Below are 27277 nucleotides of genomic sequence, written 5' to 3'. Positions count from 1 at the left end.
CAGCTGCCTCTTCAGCCATGGAAGCTGCCGGCAACCCTGCGGCTACGGAGACAGGTGACCGACCCGTGGCGCTCTCCGCCTTGCACGCCCCTCCCGCGGGTCTCTGGAGGTTGAGTGGGGCGGCCGACAGCAATCGGCACGCGAATTCGACCTCCCCACCTTCTTAGAGAGGGTTACATGGGGTCTTCCAACCGTCCCCAGAAACACTTGTGCGCCCCAGTGCGTTCCTGGAGTTTGTCTGCTCCACGTCACCAAGCTGCTCTCAGGTCTGGGTGCAGGCCAAAGCCTGGATAGTCTTCCTTTCTTCATTTATAAGGCCCCCTTTTTGGGTGCAGGTGGGCCCTACGCCCTTTTCCCTCGCAGGTCGTGGACATACGAGGAGTTCCTGGGATGAGAGGGACTGTGCCTCGGAACTTCTCTTGGCTCCCCGAGGACTGTTTTACAGGCAGCAAGCGCTCAATAATGGTATCGGTGGCAGTAAAAGAGCCCACGGCTTTATTTTATTAACTATTTCAGCTTCTCCCCTCTTCCTCCTCCTCCACCTCCGCCCATGAAATGGTGCACTCTCCCTTTAAGACTAAGATGGTGGCTTGCTACGATCGGGACTCCACTTCCGGTGGGGAGGGGGGCGGGACCCCAGCCCGCTCACGCCGGAAGTGGTTTGCGTTTTCAAGATGGCGACTCCCTATGTTACTGACGAGACCGGCGGTGAGTGCGGGAGGCGCGGAGCCGCTTCTCCCCGGGCTCTCGGGGCAGGGGTTCGGACTTGGAAAGGGGTCTGTGCCCCGCCCATCCCGGGGCCCCTCCTTTGCCCCGCCCCCCGGACCGCCTTCCCCATTCATTCTCTCCTGCGGGGTGTCTCCTGCGCCCCCTTCTGGTCTCGTGTTTGGGGGTCTCTGCTTCCGGTCACCCAAACCCTGGGGTCCTTCAGTGCTGGTCCCTGCTTCAGGACCCTCACGGGCCCTTAGCTTTTCTCCAGCAGTTGGAGCACTCATATCTCTTATAGGTTTTTCAGCCTTGGGGACTCCTACACTCTCAGTTCCCTCCAATTCCTGCCCTCCTACTTTTCCCCTCCCCCATCTCAGCTATACTTGCTTTCTGCCCTACCTCAGTCCCATTTTCATTATTTTTCTCGAAGCGGTATTTGCTGAAGACCTTCTCGTTTCTACATAGTACTTTTTCCTCTCCCTTATCTTCATCTGTTGGGTCACTGAGGTTTAGAGGTGTGAAGGGAAGAGGACCCTAATATAACTTTCAGCTTGAGTTTTCTCCCTGATGGAGCCACCCTTCGCTATCTTATCCTGTGATGGTGATAGAAATTGAGGGGTCTAAGGTGGGAAGAGGCAAACAGGAAAGTGTCTAGTGGCTTTTCTCCGAAGCCCTTTGACAAGTGAATAAAACCCACTCTTCCTTCTGGCTAAAGAATTTCCAGCCTGGCTGGTCGAGATGCTGAAGTGTCTGCTGTGTATGTGAGGTGTATGTGTTGGAAACGGAGAATCACAGCTTTTATCTTGGTTTTGTCCCTTCCTAATGACCTCATCTTTAGAAAAATATGCGTAGTAGTAATAGCTACTCAATGATGATCAAATAATATATGTGAAAGCAATTTACAAAATGCTGTGCAAGTGCAAAGTGTTTCTGTTTTTGTAGCCCTCATATGTGTAGTCTGTAGAAGCAACACTGTGCCTGTGCCTTGGTACACACGGTCTGTTTTAAAATGTGCCATTTTGCTTCTTGCTCTGCTGCTTTCCATGTTCCTTACACCTCTTCCACCTGTCTTATGGTACCTGATGACAACCCAGGTTGCTGCTACTTCTCCCCAACCTCACAATTTAAAAGTGGTACTACCTCTTTCCTTCTGTTCTCTACCCAGTAGCTCCTTCATGAATTACCAATTTTTAATGTGTGCTTTGAAAATACTACTTATCCAGTATATTTCTCTTTACTCTTAATCATTTTCTTTACCCTGACTCCGTGAAAATCCAGGTATGACATCTCACCCTACCTTGCCACTAAAAGCTGTTTTCTGTTTTTAGTGACTATGTGGAAGAGAAGAAGGAATAAACTGCTTTTTTGTTTTCCTTTACTATGTCCAGATCGTTGATCTACCACTGTCACTAATCCTCATGGAAGGTATTGCCATGCAATTATAGCAGTTTCTGTAAAACTTTAGTGTCATCATTTACTGCCCACAAGGACCCAGACCTATTGCATATTTTTTTCTCTCCTCTTTTTCTTGCTGTCATTTTCAGTGTCTCCAGCACCATTGGAATACTCTGATCTCATAGTTCCTCAGCATGAGACGGTCGACTTTGCTTTGTATTTTCAAACCAGTTGCACATCAGAATCACTACAACCTGGATCTCATCTAGGACACCACTTTTTCTTCAGGTGCTCCCCATCACTTTAGCCTCCTTATCAGTCACTTATTTCACTATCTTAAACCCTCAGGATCAGCTTTGTGTCCTCAGGTTCTCTGGTTCTTGACCTTTCCATTTCATTGAATCTGTCAGTACCTTATGGCCTTTGGTGCTGCCCAGCTAGACCTCTGTGACCAGCCCCTTTGATAATATCCTCTTGCTTTCTTTATTCATTTTGATTTTCTATACTAAGCAGGCACTTCTGTTATCTCTAATGATGGCTATGATTAGAGATGTTTTCTTGGCTTCTGCTTCTAGGCCACAGCATGTTGCTAGAGAAAAAGTACAGAAGCTATCAGATTCAATATAAGTTAATATAACTTCTGCCAAGATCATGGCTTCTAATCATTCTTTTCTTTTTAAAACAATTTTTTGCTAGGCGCGGTGGCTCACGCCTATAATCCCAGCACTTTGGGAGGCTGAGGTGGGTGGATCAACTGAGGTCAGGAGTTCAAAACCGGCCTGACCAGTATGGTGAAACCCCATCTCTACTATAACTACTAAAATTAGCTGGGTGTGGTGGCGTGGTGGTGTGGGCCTGTCATCTTAGTTACTCGGGAGGTTGAGACAGGACAATCGCTTGAACCCAGGAGGCAGAGATTACAGTGAGCTGAGATCGCGCCACTGCACTCCACTCTGGGCGATAGAGGGAGACTTTGTCTCAAAAATAAATCAATAAATAAAAATTTAAATTTATTTTTTATGTTCTTCCATAGCTGTTTTCCCCAAACTTTTCCAGCTCTGTGTGACCATCCCTTTTAATTCTCCTCCTTTTGGCAGATGACTTCATTTTTATTTTACTGAAAAATCAAGGCCTATCATTTTTGTTTCCTTTTTCTTCATAGCAAGATTTTGTTTGTTTCTTTCTTTTTTTAAAATGTAGGGATGCAGACTTGCTATGTTGCCCAGGCTGGTTTTGAACTCCTGGCCTCAAGTGATCTTCCCACCTCAGTCTGCCAAAATGTTGGGATTACAGGTGTGAGCCTGCACCTCTCCCCAGATTTCTTGAATGTGAAGAAATTTACTCCTGATATTTCTGTTTCCTTGTTGCCTATTTGTTTCTTAACTCTTTGCAGCCATTATTTCTAGCACTACCCTCTCTCGAGTTGCCTATCCCTTTTTCTAATTGTTTGGTGAATATCTTCACTCTTGGATGTACTGTTATACCTCAAATCCAACCTGACCAAAACCAGTATCACAGTATCAGTTTTTCCATCACTTTCTGTTAAAGGCACCATTGTTCTAGCCAACCCAAGATAAACTTTTGTGTTGTTTCTTTTTTTTTTTTTTGAGACGGAGTCTCACTCTGTCTCCCAGTAGCGTGATCTCGGCTCACTGCAACCTCTGCCTCCCTGGTTCAAGCGATTCTTCTGCCTCAGCCTCCTGAGTAGCTGGGATTACAGGTGCGCATCACCACGCCTGACTAATTTTTGTATTTTTAGTAGAGATGGAGTTTCATCATGTTGGTCAGGCTGGTCTCGAACTCCTGACCTCCTGATCCACCCGCCTCAGCCTCCCAAAGTGCTGGGGTTACAGGTGTGAGCCACTGCGCCCGACTGTTTCTTTTTTTAATATTCTAACTATACTTGATTTTTTAGAACACTTTTAGATTTATAGAAAAATTGAGAAGATGCTACAGAGATTTCCCATATACCCTATACTCGGTTTCCCCTATAACTGTCATCTTACATTAATATGGTACTTTGCTTTTAATTAATGAAGCAATATTGATATATTATTATTAACTAGAATCCATACATCATTTCATTAGTTTTTTTTCAGACAGGGTCTGCTCTGTCACCCAGGCTGGGGTGCAGTGGTGCAGTCACCATTTACTGTAGTCTTAACTTCTGGACTCAAGTGATCCTCCCACCTCAAACTACTGAGTAGCTGGGGCTACAGGTACACACCACCACTCCTGACTCATTTTTGTATTTTTTGTAGAGGTACAGTCTTGCTCTGTTGCCCAGTCTGATCTCAAATTCCTGGGCTCAAGTGATCCTCACGCCCTGGCCTCCCAAAGTGCTGGGATTACAGGTGTGAACCATCACACCTGGCTGATTTCCTTAGTTTTTACTTAATTTATTATTTATTTATTTATTTATTTATTTATTTATTATTTTTTTGAGACAGAGCTTTGCTCTTGTTGCCCAGGCTGGAGTGAAATGGCGAGATCTCGGCTCACCGTAACCTCTACCTCCCGGGTTCAAGTGATTCTCTTGCCTTAGCCTCCCAGGTAGCTGGGATTACAGGTATGCGCCGCCCTGCCCAGCTAATTTTGTATTTTTAGTAGAGACGGGGTTTCTCCATGTTGGTCAGGCTGGTCTCGAACTCCAGACCTCAGGTAATCTGCCCACCTCAGCCTCCCAAAGTGCTGGGATTACAGGTGTGAGCCACCATGCCTGGCCTTTTTACCTAATTTTTTTGTTGTTGTTCCAGGATCTTATCCAGGGTACTACATAATATTTAGTTCTCATGTCTCTCTAAGCTCCTCTTGGCTGTGACATTTTCTCAGGCTTTCCTTGTTTTCGATGACCTTGAGTTTTGAGGAGTACTGGTCAGGTATTTTGTAGGATGTCCTTCTATTGGAATTTGTCTGATGTCTTTCTCATGATTAGATGTAGGGTATATGTTTTGGGGAGGAAGACCACAGAGGTAAAGTGACATTTTCATCACATCATATCAGGGTACATAGAATCACAGTGATTTTTTACTGTTAATTTTTTTGTTTTTTTGAGACAGAGTCTTCCCTCTGTTGCCCAGACTGGAATGTGGTGACACTGTCATGGCTCATTGAAGCCTTGACCTCCCAGGCTCAATCGATTCTCCCACCTCAGCCTCCTGAGTATCTAGGATCACAGGCGTGTGCCATCATGCCTGGCTAATTTTTTTTTTTTTTTTTTTGGTAAAGATGGGATCTCACTATGTTGCCCAGGCTGGTCTTGAACTCCTGAGCTCAAAGTATTGTCCCCCTTAGGCCTACCAAAATTCTGGGATAACTAGGCATGAGCCACTATGCCCAGCCTGTTAGTATTGACCATGATTATCTGGCAGAGATATTGTTTGTAAGGCTTCACTGTAAAGTTACGCTTTACCCCCTTCCTTTCCATACTGTAGGGAAGTCACTATTCCTAGCCCATGCATGAGGAGTAGAGAGTTGTGCCTCCTTAAAAAAAGAGATTAAGGGCTGGGCATGGTGGCATATGCCTGTAATCCCAGCACTTTGGGAGGCTGAGGCTGGAGGATCGCTTGAGGTCATCCTAGGCAACATAGCAAGACCTTGTATCTACAAAAAGATTAAAAAAAAAAAAATGAGCTGAGTAAGATGGCACACACCTGTGGTCCCAGCTGCTCAGGGAGCCTGAGGGGGGAAGATTGTTTGAGCCAGGGAGGTTGAGGCTGCATTGAGCCGTGCTTGTGCCACTGTACTCCAGCCTTGGTGAGAGTGAGACCCTATCTCAAAAAACAATAAAAAAAAAAAACACATTATTTGGCATTCTTCTGCCCAGATTTTTTTCTTTCCCCTTGTTTGTTTATTAATTTATGTATATCAATATGGACTTACAGATGTTTATTTTATATGGTAGGTTATAATCCAATACTATTTTATTTGCTTTATTGCTCAAATGTTCCAGTTTTGAACATTGGGAACCCTTTCTATTTTTTTACTTGGCCCATCTCCCTTTGACATTCGCCATCATTGCAGGTTATGGTTTTGTTCTCTGCTCCAGTCCTATGGTCTGCCATTTCTCTAAGAAGCCCTTGTTCTTTTTACTGAAGAATAATGTTAGAAACTAAGATCTGATCACTAGGTGTTTTTATTTGTATGGGAGTATTTTTTTTTTTAATTTATGGGAGTTTTATTTTTTTATGATTATTTTTATTATCATCTTTTACTTCTCTCTTGCCCTCCTCACGTATATCATTTATCAAAATATCATTCTTTTATTCCTACTGCTATTACCCTTATCCCATCTTCAGTACTTGTTAGCTATATAACCTTGGGAATCTAAGTCTTAGTTTTCTCGTCATTGAAATTGGAATAACTCCTGCAACACAGGATTATTATAAGTATTAAAATTTAAATAAAATAATTTGCATGTTTGGCACATAAAAAGTGTCCAACACATTGTTCTGTAATTATTACTATTATGTAAGGGTTATTGTGTGGGTTAGAAGAAATTACTATATACGGCCAAGTACCAGGCATAGTGTACTTGGGCCATTCTAAGTGCCTGCTAAAATTCTAGTTTCTGTTGTCCTGCAAATATTACTGTGACCTCCTAAACTGGTCATCCTATTTCCAGTCTCTCTCTTGTTTCATTTCTTCTGATACACTGCTACCAGATTACTGCTCCTTAAGTACAAATTTAGTTATGTAATTTTTGTTCAATATTAATTCATCAACCCAGAGTCTGCTGTTATATTTGGCATATATCTTTCTAAACTGTTTTAAACATAGCAGAATCAGATGGTATATACATTTTTATATCTTGCCTTTTCATTTAGCCTTATGAGGTAAATGTTTTTCCTTGCTATTAAAAACTCTGTAAACATCTTTTAAAATACTGGCAGAGTGTTTTATAGTTTGGGCATGCACCTTATCTTACCTTTCTTCTGTTATTGGACCTGTAGATTGTTTTCAGAATTTTTTTTTTTTTTTTTTTTTTTGAGACGGAGTCTCGCTCTGTCACCCAGGCTGGAGTGCGGTGGCGCAATCTCAGCTCACTACAAGCTCCACCTCCCGGGTTCACGCCATTCTCCTACCTCAGCCTCCCCGAGTAACTGGTACTACAGGCGCGCGCAACCACACCCGGCTAATTTTTTGTATTTTTAGTAGAGACAGGGTTTCACCGTGTTAGCCAGGATGGTCTCGATCTCCTGACCTCGTGATCCGCCCACCTTGGCCTCCCAAAGTGCTGGGATTACAGGCGTAAGCCACCGTGCCCGGCCCATAGTGTTCTTATAATAAAAATTCTGGGCTGGGTGTGGTGGCTCACGCCTGTAATCCCAGCACTTTGGGAGGCTGAGGTGGGCAGATCACGAGGTCAGGAGATCGAGACCATCCTGACTAACACGGTGAAACCCTGTCTCTACTAAAAATACAAAAAAATAGCTAGGCGTGGTGGCGGGCGCCTGTAGTCCCAGCTACTTGGGAGGCTGAGGCAGGAGAATGGCGTGAACCCGGGAGGCAGAGTTTGCAGTGAGCTGAGATAGTGCCACTGCACTCCAGCCTGGGTGACAGAGTGAGACTCCGTCTCAAAAAAAAAAAAAAAAGGAACACTATGAATGTTTTTGTGCATGCATCTTTGTCTGCACTTAGGGTTATTTTCTTTTTCTTTTCTTTTCTTTTTTTTTTTTTTGAGATGGAGTCTCGCTCTGTCACCAGGCTGGAGTGCAGTGGTGTGATCTCTGCTCACTACAATCTCCACCTCCTGGGTTCAAGTGATTCTTCTGCCTCAGCCTCCTGAGTAGCTGGAATTACAGGTGTGCACCCCCACACCCGGCTAATTTCTGTATTTTTAGTAGAGATGGGGTTTTACCATGTTGTGTGGGCTGATCTTGAACTCCTGGCCTCAAAGGATCACCCATCTCGGCCTCCCAAAATGCTAGAACTACAGGCTTGAGCCACCGTGCTCGGCCTGATTTTTTAAATTATCTGTAAGATGAGGTCAGGCTGTGTTTCCCAGGCTGGTCTTCAACTCCTGGGCTCAGGCGATCCTCTCACCTCGGCCTTCTGAAGTGTTGGGATTATAGGCATGAGCAACTAGTTTTTCTTTTCCTTTTTTTTTTTTTTTTAAAGAGACAAGGTCCTGCTTTGTTGCCCAGGTTAGAGTGCAGTGGCACAGTCATACCTTGCTGTAGTCTCAACTGTTGGGGTCAAGCAATTCTCCTGCCTCCGCCTCCTGAGTAGCTAGTACTAGTACTACAGGCATACGCCACCATGCCCGGCTAATTTTTGAATTTTTTTATAGAGCTATGCTGCCCAGACTGTTCTCAAACTCCTTTTTACAAGCAGTCTTCCCACCTTGGCCTTCCAAAGCGGTGGGATTACAGGCATGAGCCACTGCACCCAGCCTAGTTTTTCTTTTATCTTTTTCTTTTTTTTTTGAGACAGAGTCTTGCTCTGTCTCCAGTCGCCCAGACTGGAGTGCAATGATGCCATCTCTGCTCCGCCAACCGGGCTCAAGCTATTCTCCTGCCTCAGCCTCCCAAATAGATGGGATTATAGGCACGTACCACCATACCCAGCTATTTTTTTGTATTTTTAGTTAGAGACGGGGTTTCACTGTGTTGGCCAGGCTGGTCTCGAACTCCTGACCTCAGGTGATCTGCCCTTGGCCTCCCAAAGTGCTGGGATTACAGGCGTAAGCCACCATGCCTGGCCCCCAGCCTAGTTTTTCTAAGCACATATGCATATATAACATAATGTAAAGTGATATATTTGGAATTGTACTGTTAAGATTGGCTGTTATTTTCCAAAATATGAATCCTTGAAACACCTAGTAGTCCTCTGAGATGTGGCACAAAATAAATAGCTAAAATAGAGCCGGGAGCGGTGGCTCACGCCTGTGATCTCAACACTTTGGGAGGCCGAGGCGGGTGGATTGCTTGAGCCCAGGAATTCAAGACCAGCCTGGGCAACATGGCAAAACCTTGTCTCTACTAAAAATACAAAAAATTAACTGGGTGTGGTGACACACACACTCCTGTAATCCCAGCTACTTGGGAGACTGAGGTGGGAGGAATTGCTTGAGCCTGGGAGGTGGAGACTGCAGTGAGTCAAGGTCTGGCTACTGCACTCCAGCCTGGGTGACAGTGACCTCTCAGAGATAAATAAAATAAAATACAAATAATGTTTCTGTGCACAAATTTTGGGAAACACTGTAAACCATATTCCCATCTTGCATATTCACCTGAGTAAGAATGTAGTAACTCATTTAAGCCTTGCTGTTAAAAAAAAAAAACACAAAATCTTTTTTTGTGTTTAACCCAGAATTTCCCAAACTTATTTAACAATGTTTAGGGATAATCCCTGTTTAATATCTTATGGGAGTAGTATTTTACATAGCAAAAGCTTTGGGAAATGTGATGAAATGATAGGACTACCTTTTTAATTTTTATTTATTTATTTATTTATTTATTTATTTATTTATTTATTTTTAAGACGGAGTCTTGCTCATTGCCCAGGCTGGAGTGCAGTGGTGCAATCTCGGCTCACTGCAAGCTCTGCCTCCCGGGTTCACGCCATTCTCCTGCCTCAGCCTACCGAGCAGTTGGGACTACAGGCGACTGCCACCATGCCCGGCTAATTTTTTGTATCTTTTTTATAGAGACGGGGTTTCACCATGTTAGTCAGGATGGTCTCGATCTCCTGACCTTGTGATCCGCCCGCATCGGCCTCGCAAAGTGCTGGGATTACAGGTGTGAGCCACTGCGCCTGGCTATTTTTATTTTTTTGAGATGGAGTCTTGCTCTGTTGCCCAGGCTGGAGTGCAGTGGCACAATCTCGGCTCAGTGCAACCTCTGCCTCCTGGGTTCAAGCGATTTTCCTGCCTCAGCCTCCCAAATAGCTGGGACTACAGGCACCTGCCACCACGCCCAGCTAATTTTTGTATTTTTGGTAGAGACGGGGTTTCACTATGTTGGCCAGGCTGGTCTCAAACTCCTGACCTCAGGTGATCCACCCGCCTTGGCCTCCCAGTGCTGAGATTACAGGTGTAAACCACCATGCCCAGCCTAATTTTTAAATTTTTTTATAGAGATGGAGGTCTTACCATCTTACCCAGGATGGTCTTGAACTCAGCTCAAATGATCCTCCTACCTCTGCCTCCCAATGTGCTGTGATTACAGGCGTGAGCCACCATGCCTGGTCTATTTGTTGTTCATTTCAATTTTTATTTTAGATTTAGAAAATATGCAGGTTTGTTACATGGGTATAATTGTGTGATGCTGAGGTTTGGGGTACGAGTGATCCCATCACCCAGATAGTGAGCATAGTACCCAATAGTTAGCTTTTTTTTTTTTTTTGAGATGGAGTCTTGCTCTGTTGCCCAGGCTGGAGTTCAGTGGTGTGATCTTGGCTCACTACAACCTCTGTCTCCCAGGTTGAAGTGATTCTCCTGCCTCAGCATCCTGAATAGCTGGGATTACAGGCACGCACCACCACGACTGGCTAAGTTTTGTATTTAGTTGAGTTGGGGTTTCACTGTGTTGGCCAGGCTGGTCTCCAACTCCTGCCTCAGGTGATCCGTCTAGCTTGGCCTCCCAAAGTGCTGGGATTACAGGCGTGAGCCACTGTGCCTGGCCCCAGTAGATAGTTTTTAAACCCGTGCCGGCCTCTACTAGTCCCCAATGTCCGTTGTTGCCATCTTTATGTCTGTGAGTACCCAGTGTTTAGCTCCTATTTATAAGTGAGAAAATGCAGTATTTGGTTTTCTGTTCCTGTGTTAATTTGCTTAGGATAATGGCCTTCAGCTGCATCCATGTTGCTACAAAGGACATGATTTTGTTTTTTATGGCTGTGACAAACTACTTTTTATTTAATTAATTTTATTTTTTATTTTTTTTCGAGTTGCAGTCTCGCTCTTGTTGCCCAGGCTGGAGTGCAGTGGTGCGATCTCGGCTCACTGCAACCTCCATCTCCTAGGTTTAAGTGATTCTCCTGCCTCAGCCTCCCAAGTAGCTGGGATTATAGGCACCTGCCACCACGCCCGGCTAATTTTTTTTATTTTTAGTGGAGACGGGCTTTCACCATGTTGGCCAGGCCTGTCTCGAGCTCCTGACCTCAGGTAATCCACCCATCTTGGCCTCCCAAAGTGCTGGATTGCAGGTGTGGTGAGCCACTGTGCGCAGCCGACAAACTACTTTTTAAATTTTTTTTATTTTTGAGACAGAGTTTCACTCTGTTGCCCAGGCTGGAGTACAGTGGTATGATTGCAGTTTACTGCAGACTTGACCTCCTGGGTTCAAGTGATTCTCCCAGCTTAGCCTCCCAAGTAACTGGGATTACAGGTGTGCACAACATGCCCAGCTAATTTTTGTAAAGAAGAGATTTCACCATGTTGCCCAGGCCGGTCTTAAACTCCTGGACGCAAGCGATCTGCCTGCCTCAGCCTCCCATAGTCTTGGGCTTACAGGCATGAGCCACTATGCCCAACCTCAGACTACTTTTTTTTTTTTTTTTTTTGAGACCGACTTTCGCTGTTGTTGCCCAGGCTGTGGAGTGCAATGGCCTGACCTCGGCTAACCGCAACATCCATCTCCCAGGTTCAAGCGATTCTTCTGCCTCAGCCTCCCGAGTAGCTGGGATTATAGGCATGTGCCACCACACCTGGCTAATTTTTGTATTTTTAGTAGAGACGGGGGTTTCTCCATGTTGGTCAGGCTGGTCTTGAACTCCTGACCTCAGGTGATCTGCCCACCTTGGCCTCCCAAAGTGCTGGGATTACAGGCATGAGCCACCGTGCCTGGCTGACTACTTTTTTTTTTTTTTTTTTGAGACCAAGTCTCGCTCGGTTGCCCAGGCTGGAGTGCAGTAGCATGATCTTGGCTCACTGCAAGCTCCGCTTCCCAGGTTCATGCCATTCTCCTGCCTCAGTCTCCCAAGTAACTGGGACTACAGGTGCCCACCACCACGCGCAGCTAATTTTTTGTATTTTTAGTAGAGACAGGATTTCACCGTGTTAGCTGGGATGGTCTCGATCTCCTGAGCCTCGTGATCCACCCACCTTGGCCTCCCAAAGTGCTGGGATTACAGGCGTGAGCCACCGCGCCTGGCCTACTTTTAAATATGGTATTATCACATGCCATGTTTTTGCCTATACCCTCTAGTGAAACTGGGCTGTATAACTGATGTGGAACAGCAGTGCAATGATGTGTAAGCTTTGGCATCAGACTTGAGTTCAGGTTACAGGTATATGCTACCTTTGGAATCTTGACCATGTCTTTTTTTTTGAGATGGAGTCTTACCCTGTCACCCAGGCTAGATTCCAGTGGCATGGTTTCAGCTCACTGCAACCTCCGCCTCCTGACTTCAAGCGATTCTCCTGCCTCAGCCTCCCGAGTAGCTGGTATTACAAGCATGCGCCACCACGTCTGGCTAATTTTTGTATTTTTAGTAGATATGGGGCTTTGCTATATTGGCCAGGCTGGTCTCAAACTCCTGACCTCAGGTGATCCACCTGCCTTGGCCTCCCAGAGTGCTGGGATTACAGGCATGAGCCACTGCACCAAGCCTTGACTATGTCTTTAACCTCTTGAAGACTGTTTCCTTGGCTGTAAATGATAATATCTATCTATCGTTTATATTTAACAGGATAATGTATACAAAATTCCTCCTGTAATGTAGCTACTTATTAATAAATACTCTTTACTAATCATTCTTAAATACTGAGTTTTCCACTGCTAGGATTTTGCTTTTGTTGTTCCTCTTATCCCCTTCCCTTTTCTCTGCCTGCAGAAATACTGGCTGCTGATTTGTTGTTATCATTAATTATTACTACTTTCTAGTCTTTAGTGTCAAATGAGGTTTTCCTGATTATCTCCTGTCATCTCTTAGGATACTTTTGACACTATTTTGTCTTAGACTTTGCTTGCCTAATTTGCCCACCTCTTCCTTACTTAGTCTGTAAATTTTTTGAAAATTGGGACCATCTTACTCACCTTGATAACCCTATTAGCACTTATGGTACTTTTCTTCTAGGAGGCTTTTTTTTTTAAAGATGAAGTCTTGCTCTGTCTCCCAGACTGGAGTGCAATGGCACGATCTTGGCTCACTGCAACCTGTGCCTCCTGGGATCAAGTGATTCTCCTGTCTCAGCCTTCTGAGTAGCTGGGATTACAGGCGTGTGCCACCATGCCCAGCTAGGAGGCTTTTAGTGTTTATTGTGTTTAATTTGTAGTCTGGCCTCTTTACCACCATGCTTTTCTGAGGCTGTATTTGCGGAGATAACCAGGGATTTCTAAAATGCCAAAACCAGAACCTTTTTTTCAGTTCTTTTCTTGATTTCTCCACAGTATTTAATACTGTTAATCACCTACCTTTATTTTTATTGATTTATTTATTTTTTTAGATGGAGTCTCAGTCTGTCGCCCAGGCTGGAGTGCAGTGGTGCGATCTCGACTCACTGCAACCTCCGCCTCCTGGGTTCACACCATTCTCCTGCCTCAGCCTCCCGAGTAGCTGGGACTATAGGCGCATGCCTCCATGCCCGGCTAATTTTTTCTATTTTTAGTAGAGACGGGGTTTCATCGTGTTAGCCAGGATTGGTCTCCATCTTCTGACCTCGTGATTCACCTGCCTTGGCCTCCCAAAGTGTTGGGATTACAGGCGTGAGCCACCGCGCCCAGCCATCACCTACCTTTACTTAAAACTTTTGGTCTCCATGGCTTAGCATGTCCTGGTCTTCCTTACCTATGAATCATTTCCTGTTGTTGCTGTCACCTTTTCCTCCTTGAGGGAAATGATTATGACCATTATTTCAGGGTCATTCCTCCAGCTCTAATCTCTTTGTTATATTTTCTCTGTGTTGGAAACCACATCCAGGTCCTATTTTGGCCCTGAGATCATCCGCAGGCTGAGACCTGTGACTTAGATCTCTTTTCTTATTTGAAGCAGGTCTCATACCTTGAACAACCATGTCCCTACCTCCTTGGAGTTCCTCCATGCCTTGCTATGTTGTCTTTTCACTGTCTACCTGCAACCCCTGGAAACAAGGACCCTTTCAGTGTAAGGGTTTTTATTGCTGACAGACTTAAGGAAACAGATTGAGAATTAAAAAACGGCAGATGTGAGAAAATGACAAAGCTTAAAAAGATTCTTACAGTAGCAATCCCCAATCTCTAGTTTTTGACTCTGCAAGATATTATCTGAAAGTCCTGATATTCTGCCCTTGGTTTTTATTTCTAGGGGTGGGAACTGCCAAACCTCTCCCTTCTTTTTGACTTCACCCTTGGATACCATCAAGGCCAGAGGATGGAACCAAGATAACATAAAATAGGTGCTCCTTTGTGATAATGGGCTATTTGTATCTCTGAGGGCTTCCACACAGGATGGCCATTCAAGAAGCTTCTGCTCTGCCTTTTATTGCAGTCTATCTTTTGTCCTCCTAAACCTTCAGCTATAATCTCTATGCAATCAACTTAAATATATGTTTCTAGTATTGTCCCTTTCTCCCAAATTCCATGTAAAATACTTGTCTAGAATTGAATTGTTGTTTCCACAAAGTTGTTTTCCCCTATGGACTTTGTTTATATCAGTAGTTTCTATTTTCCCAATTTTCCAAATTCAAGAGTGGTATTATAAATAGTTGTATTCTTGTTTGTTATCTTTTTCACTAGAATGTATACTATAAAAAGGCAAGAACCTTGCTTGCTTTATTCATTGTTGTATCCCTAGTTTCTGTTACAGTGTCTGGCACAAGAGTAAGTGCTCAATAAAAATTTAAAATCCATGTGTGAATAAATGTGATTACCATGTGCCCTATGGTATACTGAGAAGAATAAGAATACATGTGAAAAGCACGAGATTAAATCCACAGTGTCACTGTTTTGATTGTTTCCTCTCTAGTTCACATCTTGGTAAGTCTTTGGATCCTGTTGATTTAATCTTCACAATGAATTTCTCTTTCATTTTCCTTTCAATACCTGTAGAAACCATCGAAGTCAAGTCTTCTCACATTGCAGCTGTTGCTTTCATTTTCTCTACCTTTAGTTTATGGTACACATTTTTCAGTGTAATCTTAAAGCATTGCTTTGAACAGATCACCTGTACTCCCTTATTGGCCATCAGTATTCTACAGCTTAAGGCTTCAGTCCAAACCCAGTGGAGGTTGGAGACCTTTCATAGTTTCACTAATTTACCCTGAGTCTCTTTTCACATATGCTTTTTGCCCAGAACATTCTGGATTCTTGGCTCTTCCCTAATGAGATACATTAATTTACTCATTAATTCAGTCCGTATTTACTGTCTTGTGTGGGCCAGGCTCTTTGCTATGAAGTTCAAAGACAGTTTCTGCTTTCCAACAAGCAAATAATTATGTCAAGCATTAGAGCATGATAAAAGCTAAAACAGGTGCTGTGAGTGCAAGTTTTAACCTGGCTTGGCATAAGGAAGTCAGGAAGGCTGCCTTGAGTTGATACTTGAATTTGACCTTAAAGACCAGTAGGAATGAACTTAAGATAAGCAAATATAGTCTATTCCAGGCCAGAGGAAGCAAAAGCAAAAAGGCACAGAGAATAGAGACATGGGCCAGGTTGAGATTTGTGAATATTTCAGTTTCTTTTTTTCTTTTTTTTTTTGAGACAGAGTTTTGCTTTTGTTGCCCAGGCTGGAGTGCAGTGGCGTGATCTTGGCTCACTGCAACCTCTGCCTCCCGGGTTCCAGTGATTCTCCTGCCTCAGGCTCCCAAGTAGCTGGGATTACAGGTGCTCGCCACAACGCCCTGCTAATTTTTTTTTTTTTTTTTTTTTTTTTTTGAGACGGAGTCTCGCTCTGTTGCCCAGGCTGGAGTGCAGTGGCGCGATCTTGGCTCACTGCAAGCTCCGCCTCCCGGGTTCACGCCATTCTCCTGCCTCAGCCTCCCGAGTAGCTGGGACTACAGGCGCCCACAACCGCGCCCGGCTAATTTTTTGTATTTTTAGTAGAGACGGGGTTTCACCGTGGTCTCGATCTCCTGACCTTGTGATCCGCCCGCCTCGGCCTCCCAAAGTGCTGGGATTACAGGCGTGAGCCACTGCGCCCGGCCATAATTTTTGTATTTTTAGTAGAGATGGGGTTTCTCCATGTTGGCCAGGCTGGTCTCGAATTCCTGACCTCAAGTGATCCGCCTCCACCTCCCAAAGTGCTGGGATTACATATGGGAGTCACTGTGCCCAGCCAAATATTTGTTTCTAGAGGAAAGAGTATGGTGGATTTATGCTAACAGACTGAAAACTAGCAAGAGGTAAATCAAGAAGGCCTTTTTTTTTTTTTTTTCTTGAGGTGGAGTTTCACTCCTATTGCCCAGGCTGGAGTGCAATGGCGCGATATTGGCTCACTGCAGCCTCTGCCTCCCAACTTCAAGCAATTCTCCTGCCTTAGCTTCCCAAGTAGCTGGGATTACAGGCATGAGCCAGTGCGCCTGGCCTAACAGAAATTTTTAACAGAAAAGTTATCACCCCAATAGAATTTTCATTATTGCATGTTCTTTTTTAATTTTTTGAGATGGAGTCTCGCTCTCTCACCCAGGCTGGAGTGCAGTGGCATGATCTTGGTTCACTGCAGCCTCCACTTCCCAGACTCAAGTGATTGTCCCACCTTAGCCTCCCAAGTAGCTGGGACTACAGGCATGCGCCACCATGCTCAGCTAATTTTTTTGTATTTTTGTAGAGACAGGGTTTCACTATGTTGGCCGGGCTGGTCTCAAATTCCTGATCTTAGGTGACCCACCTGCCTTGGCTTCCCAAAGTGTTGGCATTACAGGCATGAGCCACTGTGCTCTGCCTTGCACATTATTTTCAAACAAGATTTTTAAATAGAGATGGGGTCTCAATATGTTGTCCAAGACTCAATTGATCTTCCCACATGAGGACTAAGCTCTGATTTTTTTTGTCTTGCTGAAATTCCTATCTAAGGGGTGTAGGGAGTCATGCCCTACAAACCATAAGTTCTCATCAGATGCGTTTCATTTAACCTTGTATCTCCCCTCCTCCCCCTTCCCCTCCCCTCCACTCCTCTCCTCTTCCTTCCCCTCCCCTCCCCTCCCCTCCCCTTCTCTTTTCTTGATGGAGTTTCACTCTTGTCACCCAGGCTGGAGTGCAATGGCACGATCTCGGCTCACTGCAATCTCTGCCTCCTGGGATCAAGTGATTCTCCTGCCTCAGCCTCCGGAGTAGCTGGGATTACAGGCACCCGCCACCACTCCCAGCTAATTTTTGTATTTTTACTGGAGACGAGGTTTCACCATGTTGACCAGGCTGGTTTTAAACTCCTGACCTCAGGTGATCCACCCACCTGGGCCTCCCAAAGTGCTGTGATTACAAGCGTGAGTCACCGCACCTGGCCTTACTTTTTCAATCTGACTCTGACGTAACAAGAAAATAAAAATATTTTACCCCAAAACATGTTTCTTGCCATATCTTAAAATGGCCCTGCAAAGCCGACCTTTGTGGGGGAAACGGCATCTGTAAAAAATCTCTATTAACAGGCCAGACTCAGTCACTCACACCTGTAATCTCAGCACTTTGGGAGGCCGAGGCGGGTGGATCACATGAGGTCAGGAGTTCTAGACCAGCTTGGCCAACATGGCGAAACCCTGTCTCTACTAAAAAAATATAAAAATTACCTGGACGTGGTGGCACGCATCTGTAATCCCAGCTACTCGGGAGGCTGAGGCAAGAGAATCGCTTGAACCTGGGAGGTGGAGGTTATAGTGAGCTGAGATGGTGCCACTGCACTCAAGCCTGGGCTACAAGAGCAAAGCTCCGTCTCAAAAAAATAAAATTCTGTATTAACATAGCTAGATCTGTTTCTTTCAGGCCCTCCCAATGCTGAAGAGATTAAAAGTCTAGCACCTTTTAAAGAACTGAATAGGAAACATTTGTCATCTGTTGTCTCTAAGGGTAGCCACTATAAGGCTTCAAAGGAACTTTGGTCTCCACAATCTTTTATCTGAACCTGAACCTTTCTATTGATCCCAGGCCTTTAGACAAACTCAACCAATTGTCAACCAGAAATGTTTAAATTTACCTATAGCCTGGAAGCCCCCCACTTTGAGTTGTCCCACCTTTCTGAACCAAACCCAATGTATTTCTTAAATATAGTTGAGTGATGTCTCATGCCTTCCTAAAATATATAAAACAAGGCACGGTGGCTCAGGCCTGTAATCCCAGCACTTTGGGAGGCTGAGGTGGGTGGATCACCTGAGGTCAGGAGTTTGAGACCAGCCTGGCCAACATGGCGAAACCCTGTCTCTACTAAAAATACAAAAAATTAGCCAGGCGTGGTGGTGAGTGCCTGTAGTCCCAGCTACTCGAGAGACTGAGGCAGGAGAATCGCTTGAACCCGGGAGGCGGAGGTTGCAGTGAGCCAAGATCGTGCCACTATACTCCGGCCTGGGCAACAGGGTGAGACTGTGTCAAAAAACAAAAACAATAATTAGCCAGGTGTGGTGATGCGCTGTAGTCCCAGCTACTCGCCAGGCTGAGGCAGGAGAATCTCTTTAACCCGGGAGGCAGAGGTTGCAGTGAGCCAAGATCGGGCCACTGCACTCCAGCCTGAGAGACAAAGTGAGATTCCGTTTAAAAAAAAAAAAAGTTTATATGTATATAGGACCAAGCTGTACCCCAAGCACCTAGGGCACATGTTCTCAGGACCTCCTGAGGTCAGTGTCACAGGCCATGGTCACTCGTACATATTTGGCTCAGAATCTCTAAAAATATTTTACAGAGTTTGACTACTTTCCTCAACACAGGTCAGCCTCCTGAGTAGCTGGTACCACAGGTACATGCCACCAACCATACCCAGCTAATTTTTGTATAGTTCGTAAAGATGGGAGTCTCCCTATGTTGCTCAGCTGGTCTTGAATGCCTGGGCTCAAGGGATCCTCCCATCTTAGCCTCCCAAAGTGCTGGGATTATAGGCATGAGCCACTGTGCCTGACCTTTCACTATTTATTGATAATGCCGTAATATTCATATGATTATCTCTTCCTTTCTTTTTTGTTTTTGTTTTTATTTTTTCCTATTGTAACTATTTATGGTAAATTATTGACATTGAGATTACTAAAATAAAAAGTGTATTGAATTATCTTTGATTTCTAACCCTCTTACTCCTTCCCTAGTCACTGAATTACCAAGTGTTGTTGATTCTTTGATAATGTATCTGCCCTTAGCCTCTTACTTTCCAATGCCCCTGTTTCAGCCAATTCTGTCCCTTCATGCCAGGATTATCGCAATATTTTTTCCCTAACTAGTTTCCACAGTCTCTGGTGTTTTTTTTTTTTTCCAAATCACCCTTTTATTATGCTAGATTAAATACTCTAAAACACTGCTTTGTATAAAGGATTCATTCATTTATTCAAAGCCCTAAGACAATACTTCGCATAAAGGATTCGTTCATTTGACAAATATTTGTTGAGTGCATGCCATGTGCCAGATATTAAACTCTTTAACTGGTATTCAAGGTCTGAACATTCCAGCTCAGCCTGACTGGTCTGTTTGTCGTTGCCTAAAAATGCTATCTGCATTCCCATGCGTGAGTTTTTGTTTGAGAACAAACTGTTTCTAATCTACTCTGTCTCCCTTTTTGTTTAGTTTGACTCTTCCTTCAAAGCCCAGCTCTAGTCTCAGTCCTCCCTCCAGGAAGCCTCCCAGTTTTTTTTTTCTTTGGTTTTTATTCTTGTCACAGCTGGGCAAAAATATCCTTAGTAGTTCTCTTTTACTCACCCAATAAAGTCCAAAGTTCTTGACCTTGTTTTTAAGGCTTTCTGTGATTACCCCGTTTTTCATTTCCAGGCTTCCTATTCCCTAACATGAACTGTCTCATTCACCTGAACCTCTCTACTTTCTGTTCCCTACTCACGCCCATTCCCACATCCATGCCTCTCTTTGCTCAAGTTTGAGCCCCTTTGCTCATGATTTTTCTTTCTTCCATCCCCTCCACCAGTCAAATCACTCATTGCCTTTAACAACTTTTTTTTTTTTTTTTTTTGGAGACAGAGTCTTGCTCTGTCACCCAGGCTGGAGTGTGATGGTACAGTCTTGGCTCACTGCAACCTCCACCTCCTCAGCTCAAGTGATTCTCCTGCCTCAGCCTCTGGAGTAGCTGGGATTACTGATGCCCAGCCACCATGCCTGGCTATTTTTTGTATTTTAGTAGAGACAGTGTTGGCCAGGCTGGTCTCGAGCTCCTGACCTCAGGTGATCGCCTGCCTCCGCCTCCCGAAGTGCTGGGAGTACAGGAGTGAGCCACTGCGCCTAGACTTTTTTGTTTTAATATATTAATGAAATTTGCATTTTGAGCAAAAAACCAATTCATGTAAAAATATATAATTCATGTAGGAGGCCCTAGACTTTTATTTTAAAAGTCTTTTTTTCCTTTTTCTTTTCTTTTCTTTTTTTTTTTTGAGAAACATTCTCATTCTGTTGCCCAAGCTGGAGTTCAGTGGCACGATATCAGCTCACTGCAGCCTCTACCTCCTGGGCTCAAGCAGTTCTTGTGCCTCAGCGTCCCCAGTAGCTGGGATTACAAATGTGCTACCACACCCAGCTAATTTTTTTATTTTTATTTATTTTACTCGTTTTTACTTTTTGAGATGGAGTCTTTCTCTGTCACCCAGATTGGAGTGCAGCGGTGCGATCTCTGCTCACTGCAACCTCTGCCTCCCGGGTTCAAGCGATTCTCCTGCCAAGTAGCTGGGATTACAGGCGCCTGCCACCACGCCTGGCTATTTTTTGTATTTTTGTAGAGACGGGGTTTCACCATGTTGGCCAGGCTGGTCTCGAACTCCTGATCTCAAGTAATCCACCCGCCTCGGCCTCCCACAGTGCTGGGATTACAGGCATGAGCCACCATGCCCAGCCTAATTTTTTTATTTTTTTGAGACGGAGTCTTGCTCTGTCGCCCAGGCTTGAGTGCAATGGCATGATCTCAACTCACTGCAACCCTGCTTCCCAGGTTCAAGCAATTCTCGTACCTCAGCCTCCCAAGTACCTGAGACTACAGGCACCTGCCACCACACCCAGCTAATTTTTGTGTTTTTAATGGAGATGGGGTTTCACCATGTTGGCCAGGCTGGTCTCGAACTCCTGATCTGAAGTGATCCACCCGCCTCAGCTTCCCAAAGTGCTGGGATTACAGGTGTGCACCACCACGCCTGGTCTCCAGTTTCGTTTTTTTTTTTTTTTCACATGGATTCTCTGTCGCAAGATTGGAGTGCAGTGGCGCAATCTCGGCTCACTGCAACCTCCAACCCCCTGTTTCAAGCGATTGTCCTGCTTCCACCTCCTGAGTAGCTGGGATTACAGGTGGATGCCACCATGCCTGGCTAATTGTTTTTTTTTTTTTTTTTTTTTTTGTATTTATGTAGAGACAAGGTTTTGTATGTAGAGACAGGGTTTCACCGTGTTGCCCAGGCTGGTTTCGAACTCCTAAGTTCAGGCAATCCACCTGCCTCAGCCTCCCAAAGTGCTGGGATTACGGGTGTGAGCCACCGTGCCTTGCCAATCTTTGTATTTTTAGTAGAGGTGGGGTTTTGCCATGTTGGCCAGGCTGTGTGATCCGCCCACTTCAGCCTCCCAAATTGCTGGGATTACAGGTGTGAACTGCCGCACCTGGCCTTAAAAATCTTTTTTCCTTTATTTTTACAAAAGTAATACTTAAAATAAGAGAGCTACAACAAAACATATGTATATAAAGAAGTTAAATTTCTCTCTTAAGGTAACCAGCATTAACAGTTTGATATGTGTCCTTGCACACCTTTTTCTTTGTCCCTCTACACAGACTACATGTCTTTAAGTGTTGCCCCTTACTCCAACAAGAATAGTACCATACTAGCTGGGTGCGGTGGCTCACACCTGTAATCTCAGGACTTTGGGAGGCCGAGGCAGGCAGATCACCTGCCGTTGGGAGTTGGAGACTAGCCTGACCAATACGGAGAAACCCCGTCTCTACTAAAAATACAAAATAGCCAGGAGTTGTGGTACATGCCTGTAATCCCAGCTACTCAGGAGGCTGAGGCAGGAGAATCGCTTGAACCTGGGAGGAGGTTGCAGTGAGCCGAGATTGCACCATTGCACTCCAGCCTGGGCAACAAGAGCAAAACGCTGTCTCAAAAAAAATAAATAAATAAAATAGTACCCTATGTATACCAGTGATTCTCAGAGTGTGATTCAGAACCCTTGAGGGGGTCCCTAAGACTCTTTTGGAAGGTCTGCAAGCAAAATTATTCTTATAATCATGCTAAGATTTCTTTGTCTTTTTCACGGGGTTGACTTTGTACCAATGGTCAAAATACATGGTTTGTGAAACTGCTGGCCCTGCAAGCATGCATTTGTCAGGGCAGTGGCACCAAGCTATATTAATCATTGTGTTCTTCACTGCCACACACTTGCTGTAAATGCCAGTTTCACCTAAGGATATCATTGATGATGCAATAAAAATGATTAAATGTATTAAGCCCAACCCTTGAATATATATATTTTTAATGTTCTCTGTGACTCATGGGATGTAAGCATGAAACATTTCTGCTGCATACCGAAGTAGGATAGTTGTCTGAATTGCAAGCTGAGAAAACTTTATTCTCGTGGAACTGTATTTTTTACTTGAAAAAAAAAAAAAACACTGACAAACTATGGTAATTCAGACCTGACTATCCAATGATCATTTTCCTGAAAATAAAGGAAAACAACTGGTAGTTTTTCTCACCAATGATAAAATTCAAACACTTAAGTAAAAATTAGAATTTTGGAAAACTTATTTACTTTATATATATATATATATATGTATTTCATATATATATATTTAATTGAGATGGAGTCTCACTCTGTCACACAGGCTGGAGTGCAGTGGCGCAATCTTTGCTGACTGCAACCTCCGCCTCCTGGGTTCCAGCAGTTCTCCCTGCCTCAGCCTCCTGAGTAGCTGGGATTACAGGCGCCCGCCACCACGCCCAGCTAATTTTTGTACTTTTAGTAGAGACAGAGTTTTGTCATGTAAGCCAGGCTGCTCTGGAACTCCTGACCTCAGGTTATCTGCCCACCTCAGCCTCTCAAAGTGTTGGGATTACAGGCATGAGCTACTGTGCCCTGCCAAGAATTTTTGGAAAACTTATAGCTCCCATTCTGAGCTTGATAGCTCCCATGTACTTTAATACTATAGTGATGAGATTAATGAATATAATCTCTTTTAAATATTGTATAATGGCAGGGTGTGGTGGCTCACGCCTGTAATCCCAGCATTTTGAGAGGCCGAGGTGGGCAGATCACGAGGTCAGGAGATCGAGACCATCCTGGCTAACATGGTGAAACCCCGTCTCTACTAAAAATACAAAAAATTAGCCAGGCGTGGTGGCGTAAGCCTGTAGTCCCAGCTGCTGGGGAGGCTGAGGCAAGGGAATGGCGTGAACCCGGGAGGCAGAGCTTGCAGTGAGCTGAGACCGCGCCATTGCACGCCAGCCTAGGCGACAGAGCAAGACTCCATCTCAAAAATGGGCGGGCGCGGTGGCTCACACCTGTAATCTCAGCACTTTGGGAGGCTGAGGCAGGCGGACCATGAGGTCAGGAGATCGAGACCATCCTGGCTAACATGGTGAAACCCCGTCTCTACTAAAAATACAAAAAAAAAAAAGCCAGGCGTAGTGGCGGGCACCTGTAGTCCCAGCTACTCGGGAGGCTGAGGCAGGAGAATGGCATGAACCCAGGAGGCAGAGCTTGCAGTGAGCCAAGATTGTGCCACTGCACTCAAGCCTGGGCGACAGAGCGAGACTCCATCTCAAAAAAAAAAAAAAAAAGAGAAAAATAAATAAATAAATAAATATTGTATGATGATACACATATTACAAAATAACAGTGTAAAGGGGGTCCTGAAATAAAAAAAAGTTAGAGGACCACTACTGCAGCTTGCTTTTTCACTTAGCATATCATGAACACTAGTCAATGTCAGAACATTTATTTTATTTTTTTTGAGACTCTGCAACCTCTGCCTCCCAGGTTCAAGCGATTCTTGTGCCTCAGCCTCCCCAGTAGCTGGGATTACAGACGTGTGCCATCATACCCGGCTAATTTTTGTATTTTTAGTAGACAGGGTTTCACCATGCTGGCCAGGCTGGTCTCGAACTCCTGACCTCAGGGGATCTGCCAGCCTCTGTCTCCCAAAGTGCTGTCTAATTATTCATTTATTGATGGCCATTTAAATTGCTTTCAGCTTTTTGCTAATTTTTTCTTTCTTTTTTTTTTTTTTTTTGAGATGGAATCTCGCTCTGTTGCCCAGGCTGGAGTGCAGTGGCGCAATCTCAACTCACTGCAACCTCTGCCTCCTGGATTCAATCTCCTGCCTCAGCCTCCTGAGTAGCTGGGACTACAGGCGCGCTGTAGCATGCCCAGCTAATTTTTTTTGTATTTTAGTAGAGACAGGGTTTCACTATGTTGGTCAGGCTGGTCTCGAACTGCTGACCTTGTGATTCACCCCCTGGCTTGGCCTCCCAAAGTGCTGGGATTACAGGCATGAGCCACTGTACCTGGCCAGCTTTTTGCTAATTTAAATCATGCATCAACCAATACCCTTTAAAGGCCAGGCACAGTGGCTCATGCCTATAATCCCAGCAATTTGGGAGGCTAAGGTGGGTGGATCACCTGAGGTCAGGAGTTCGAGATTAGCCTAGCTGACGTGGCAAAACCCATCTCTACTAATGATACAAAAATTAGCCGGATGTGGTGGCAGGGGCTTGTAATCCCAGATACTCAGGAGGCTGAGGCAGGAGAATCAATTGAACCTGGGAGGTGGAGGTTGCGGTGAGCTGAGATTGCACCACTGCACTCCAGCCTGGGTGAGAGTGTGAAACTCCATCTCAAAACAAAACAAAACAAAAACCAAATACCGTTTAAATATATCCTTGTGTACTGGTGTGTATATGTCTATGGTATGAATTCTTAAAAGTTGACCTATTTTTTTAAGGTCCATATAAATAAAATTTCTCCTTCTTTACAACATCTGCTCTTGTCATTTCTCCTCTCTATGGTTTTTGCGTCTTTTTAGCCTCTTGTTCGTTTACCGCCTTCCATGTTCCCATGCTATTGCTTTGGTTTTTTAACAAAATTCTTTCTCTGTGCCTATCCTGTCTTACCTACTAAATTATGCAAATAGAATCTTGAGGGCAAGGATAGTTTGTTGTACAGTGTATTGGCATTCAGTAAATAACTAATGAGAGAGGGGTTGAGTGTTGGTATGAGAAAAGGAGCCTTAATGGTTGCATTTGGATGAATGGGTGCTGAGAGATGGTGTGTACATTTATACATTCTTGTCTCATCTTGTAAAATGTTTGAAAATAAGAGTAATTTTCAACTTAATTTTTCGTATTTTAGGCAAGTATATCGCCTCAACACAGCGACCTGACGGGACCTGGCGCAAGCAGCGGAGGGTGAAAGAAGGATATGTGCCCCAGGAGGAGGTCCCAGTGTACGTGGTTAGGCTTGAGTAGGAGTTTTCTGATGGGGTCCCTACAGAAGGATAGAATATCTTTATGCCTTCAAGTTCAGGAAGGACTCTCCTAAGCCCCAGGGAAATGGAAGGACGGGCAACTGTCAGAAAGGAGAGGAAGGGTCTGGGATTCAGGGATGAGTGAGGGTTACAGATCACTAGTCCTATACTTTTGACCTCTGTTCATTAGAACCTCCAGAGCTCTAAAGCTCTTCTAGGGACTTTGCTGCATCTTTCCTGCAGAGCAGAGGAAAGTTGGGGAGGGACCACAAAGAAAGAAAGGTGGCCGTCGGGCCCGGTGGCCTACATCTGTAATCCGAGCACTTTCGGAGGCCCAGGCGGGTGGATTACCTGAGGTCAGTAGTTCAAGAACAGCCTTGCCAATGTGGCGAAACCCCATCTTTACTAAAAATACAAAATTACAAAATACAAAAATCAGCCAGGTGTGGTGGCACGAGCCTGTAGTCCCAGCTACTCAGGAGGCTGAGGCAGGAGAATCTCTTGAACCCGGGAAGTGGGAGGTTGCAGTGAGCCCAGATTGCGCCACTGCACTCCATCCTGGGCAACTAAGCAAGACTCTGTCTCAAAAAACAAACAAAAAACTCCACAAAAACAGCAACAAAAAAAGGAAGCAAGAATGTAATGAGGATGAAGTGTTTGGAAGTTTAAGAAACGGGATCAAAAAGTTAGTGATTCTCTGAAACTCTTGACATCCTTTGTTTCCTGCAGATATGAAAACAAGTATGTGAAGTTTTTCAAGAGTAAACCAGAATTGCCCCCAGGGTTAAGCCCTGAGGCCACTGCTCCTGTCACCCCATCCAGGCCTGAAGGTGGTGAACCAGGCCTCTCCAAGACAGCCAAACGCAACCTGAAGCGAAAGGAGAAGAGGCGGCAGCAGCAAGAGAAAGGAGAGGCAGAGGCCTTGAGCAGGACTCTTGATAAGGTGTCCCTGGAAGAGACAGCCCAACCCCCCAATGCTCCACAGGGCTCCCGGGCAGCCCCCACAGCTGCATCTGACCAGCCTGACTCAGCTGCCACCACTGAGAAAGCCAAGAAGATAAAGAACCTAAAGAAGAAGCTCCGGCAGGTGGAAGAGCTGCAGCAGCGGATCCAGGCTGGGGAAGTAAGCCAGCCCAGCAAAGAGCAGCTGGAAAAGCTAGCAAGGAGGAGGGCGCTAGAAGAGGAGTTAGAGGACTTGGAGTTAGGCCTCTGAGGCCTTTGGGAAATCGGGAATGGACTGCAGAACAAACCATGGGGCTCTCTGGGGTCCGGGGGAATATGGGCAACAGCAGTCAGGAGGGGTACCCCTATACTGGCTTACTTCCACCTCTTGCGGCCCAGCTCTGTCCTCCAGAGCCTAGCATCTCCCTCAATCCTTCCCTTTTCTTCCCAACTTCTACTTTTTGGACTTTCCCCCTCCCATTCCCAGTGTTCAAAATCTCAGTGACTACCCCAGGTACCTTTGCTGCTGATTTGGGTGTCTTGTTTTAAAAGAAAATCAGGTGGGTGGGAATCTCTTGGAGAACTGGGGCTGAGGGTAGAGGGAGTATGCCCAAGTCTTGGAGTCTTGGTTCCTGTTCGCAGTGTTTATGGGTTATTTCCCTCTCCATCCCTCATCTTTTTTTTTTTTTTTTTTTTTTAAAAAAAAGCAAAAATGAGAATAAACACAAGTAGACCTGTC

The 27277-nt window shown here is 44.9% G+C and overlaps 1 protein-coding gene across 3 annotated transcripts; it reads left to right on the top strand.

The window, feature by feature from the left end:
• Position 1: 1 nt before the first annotated feature.
• Positions 2-27277, top strand: PYM1 (PYM homolog 1, exon junction complex associated factor). Of its 3 annotated transcripts, XM_028828912.2 has the most exons (4): positions 2-54; positions 364-465; positions 25482-25575; positions 26326-27277. In XM_028828912.2, exons 1-4 carry the CDS (start codon positions 18-20, stop codon positions 26807-26809), a joined length of 717 nt encoding a protein of 238 aa, XP_028684745.1. In that variant the 5' UTR covers positions 2-17; the 3' UTR covers positions 26810-27277.

This window comes from Macaca mulatta, chromosome 11 (assembly GCF_049350105.2).
Source record: "Macaca mulatta isolate MMU2019108-1 chromosome 11, T2T-MMU8v2.0, whole genome shotgun sequence".
In the NCBI taxonomy this organism is placed as follows: Eukaryota; Metazoa; Chordata; class Mammalia; order Primates; family Cercopithecidae; genus Macaca; species Macaca mulatta.
The sequence above is the reverse complement of the archived record's forward strand: the minus strand, read 5'-3'. Positions and strand labels throughout refer to the sequence as shown.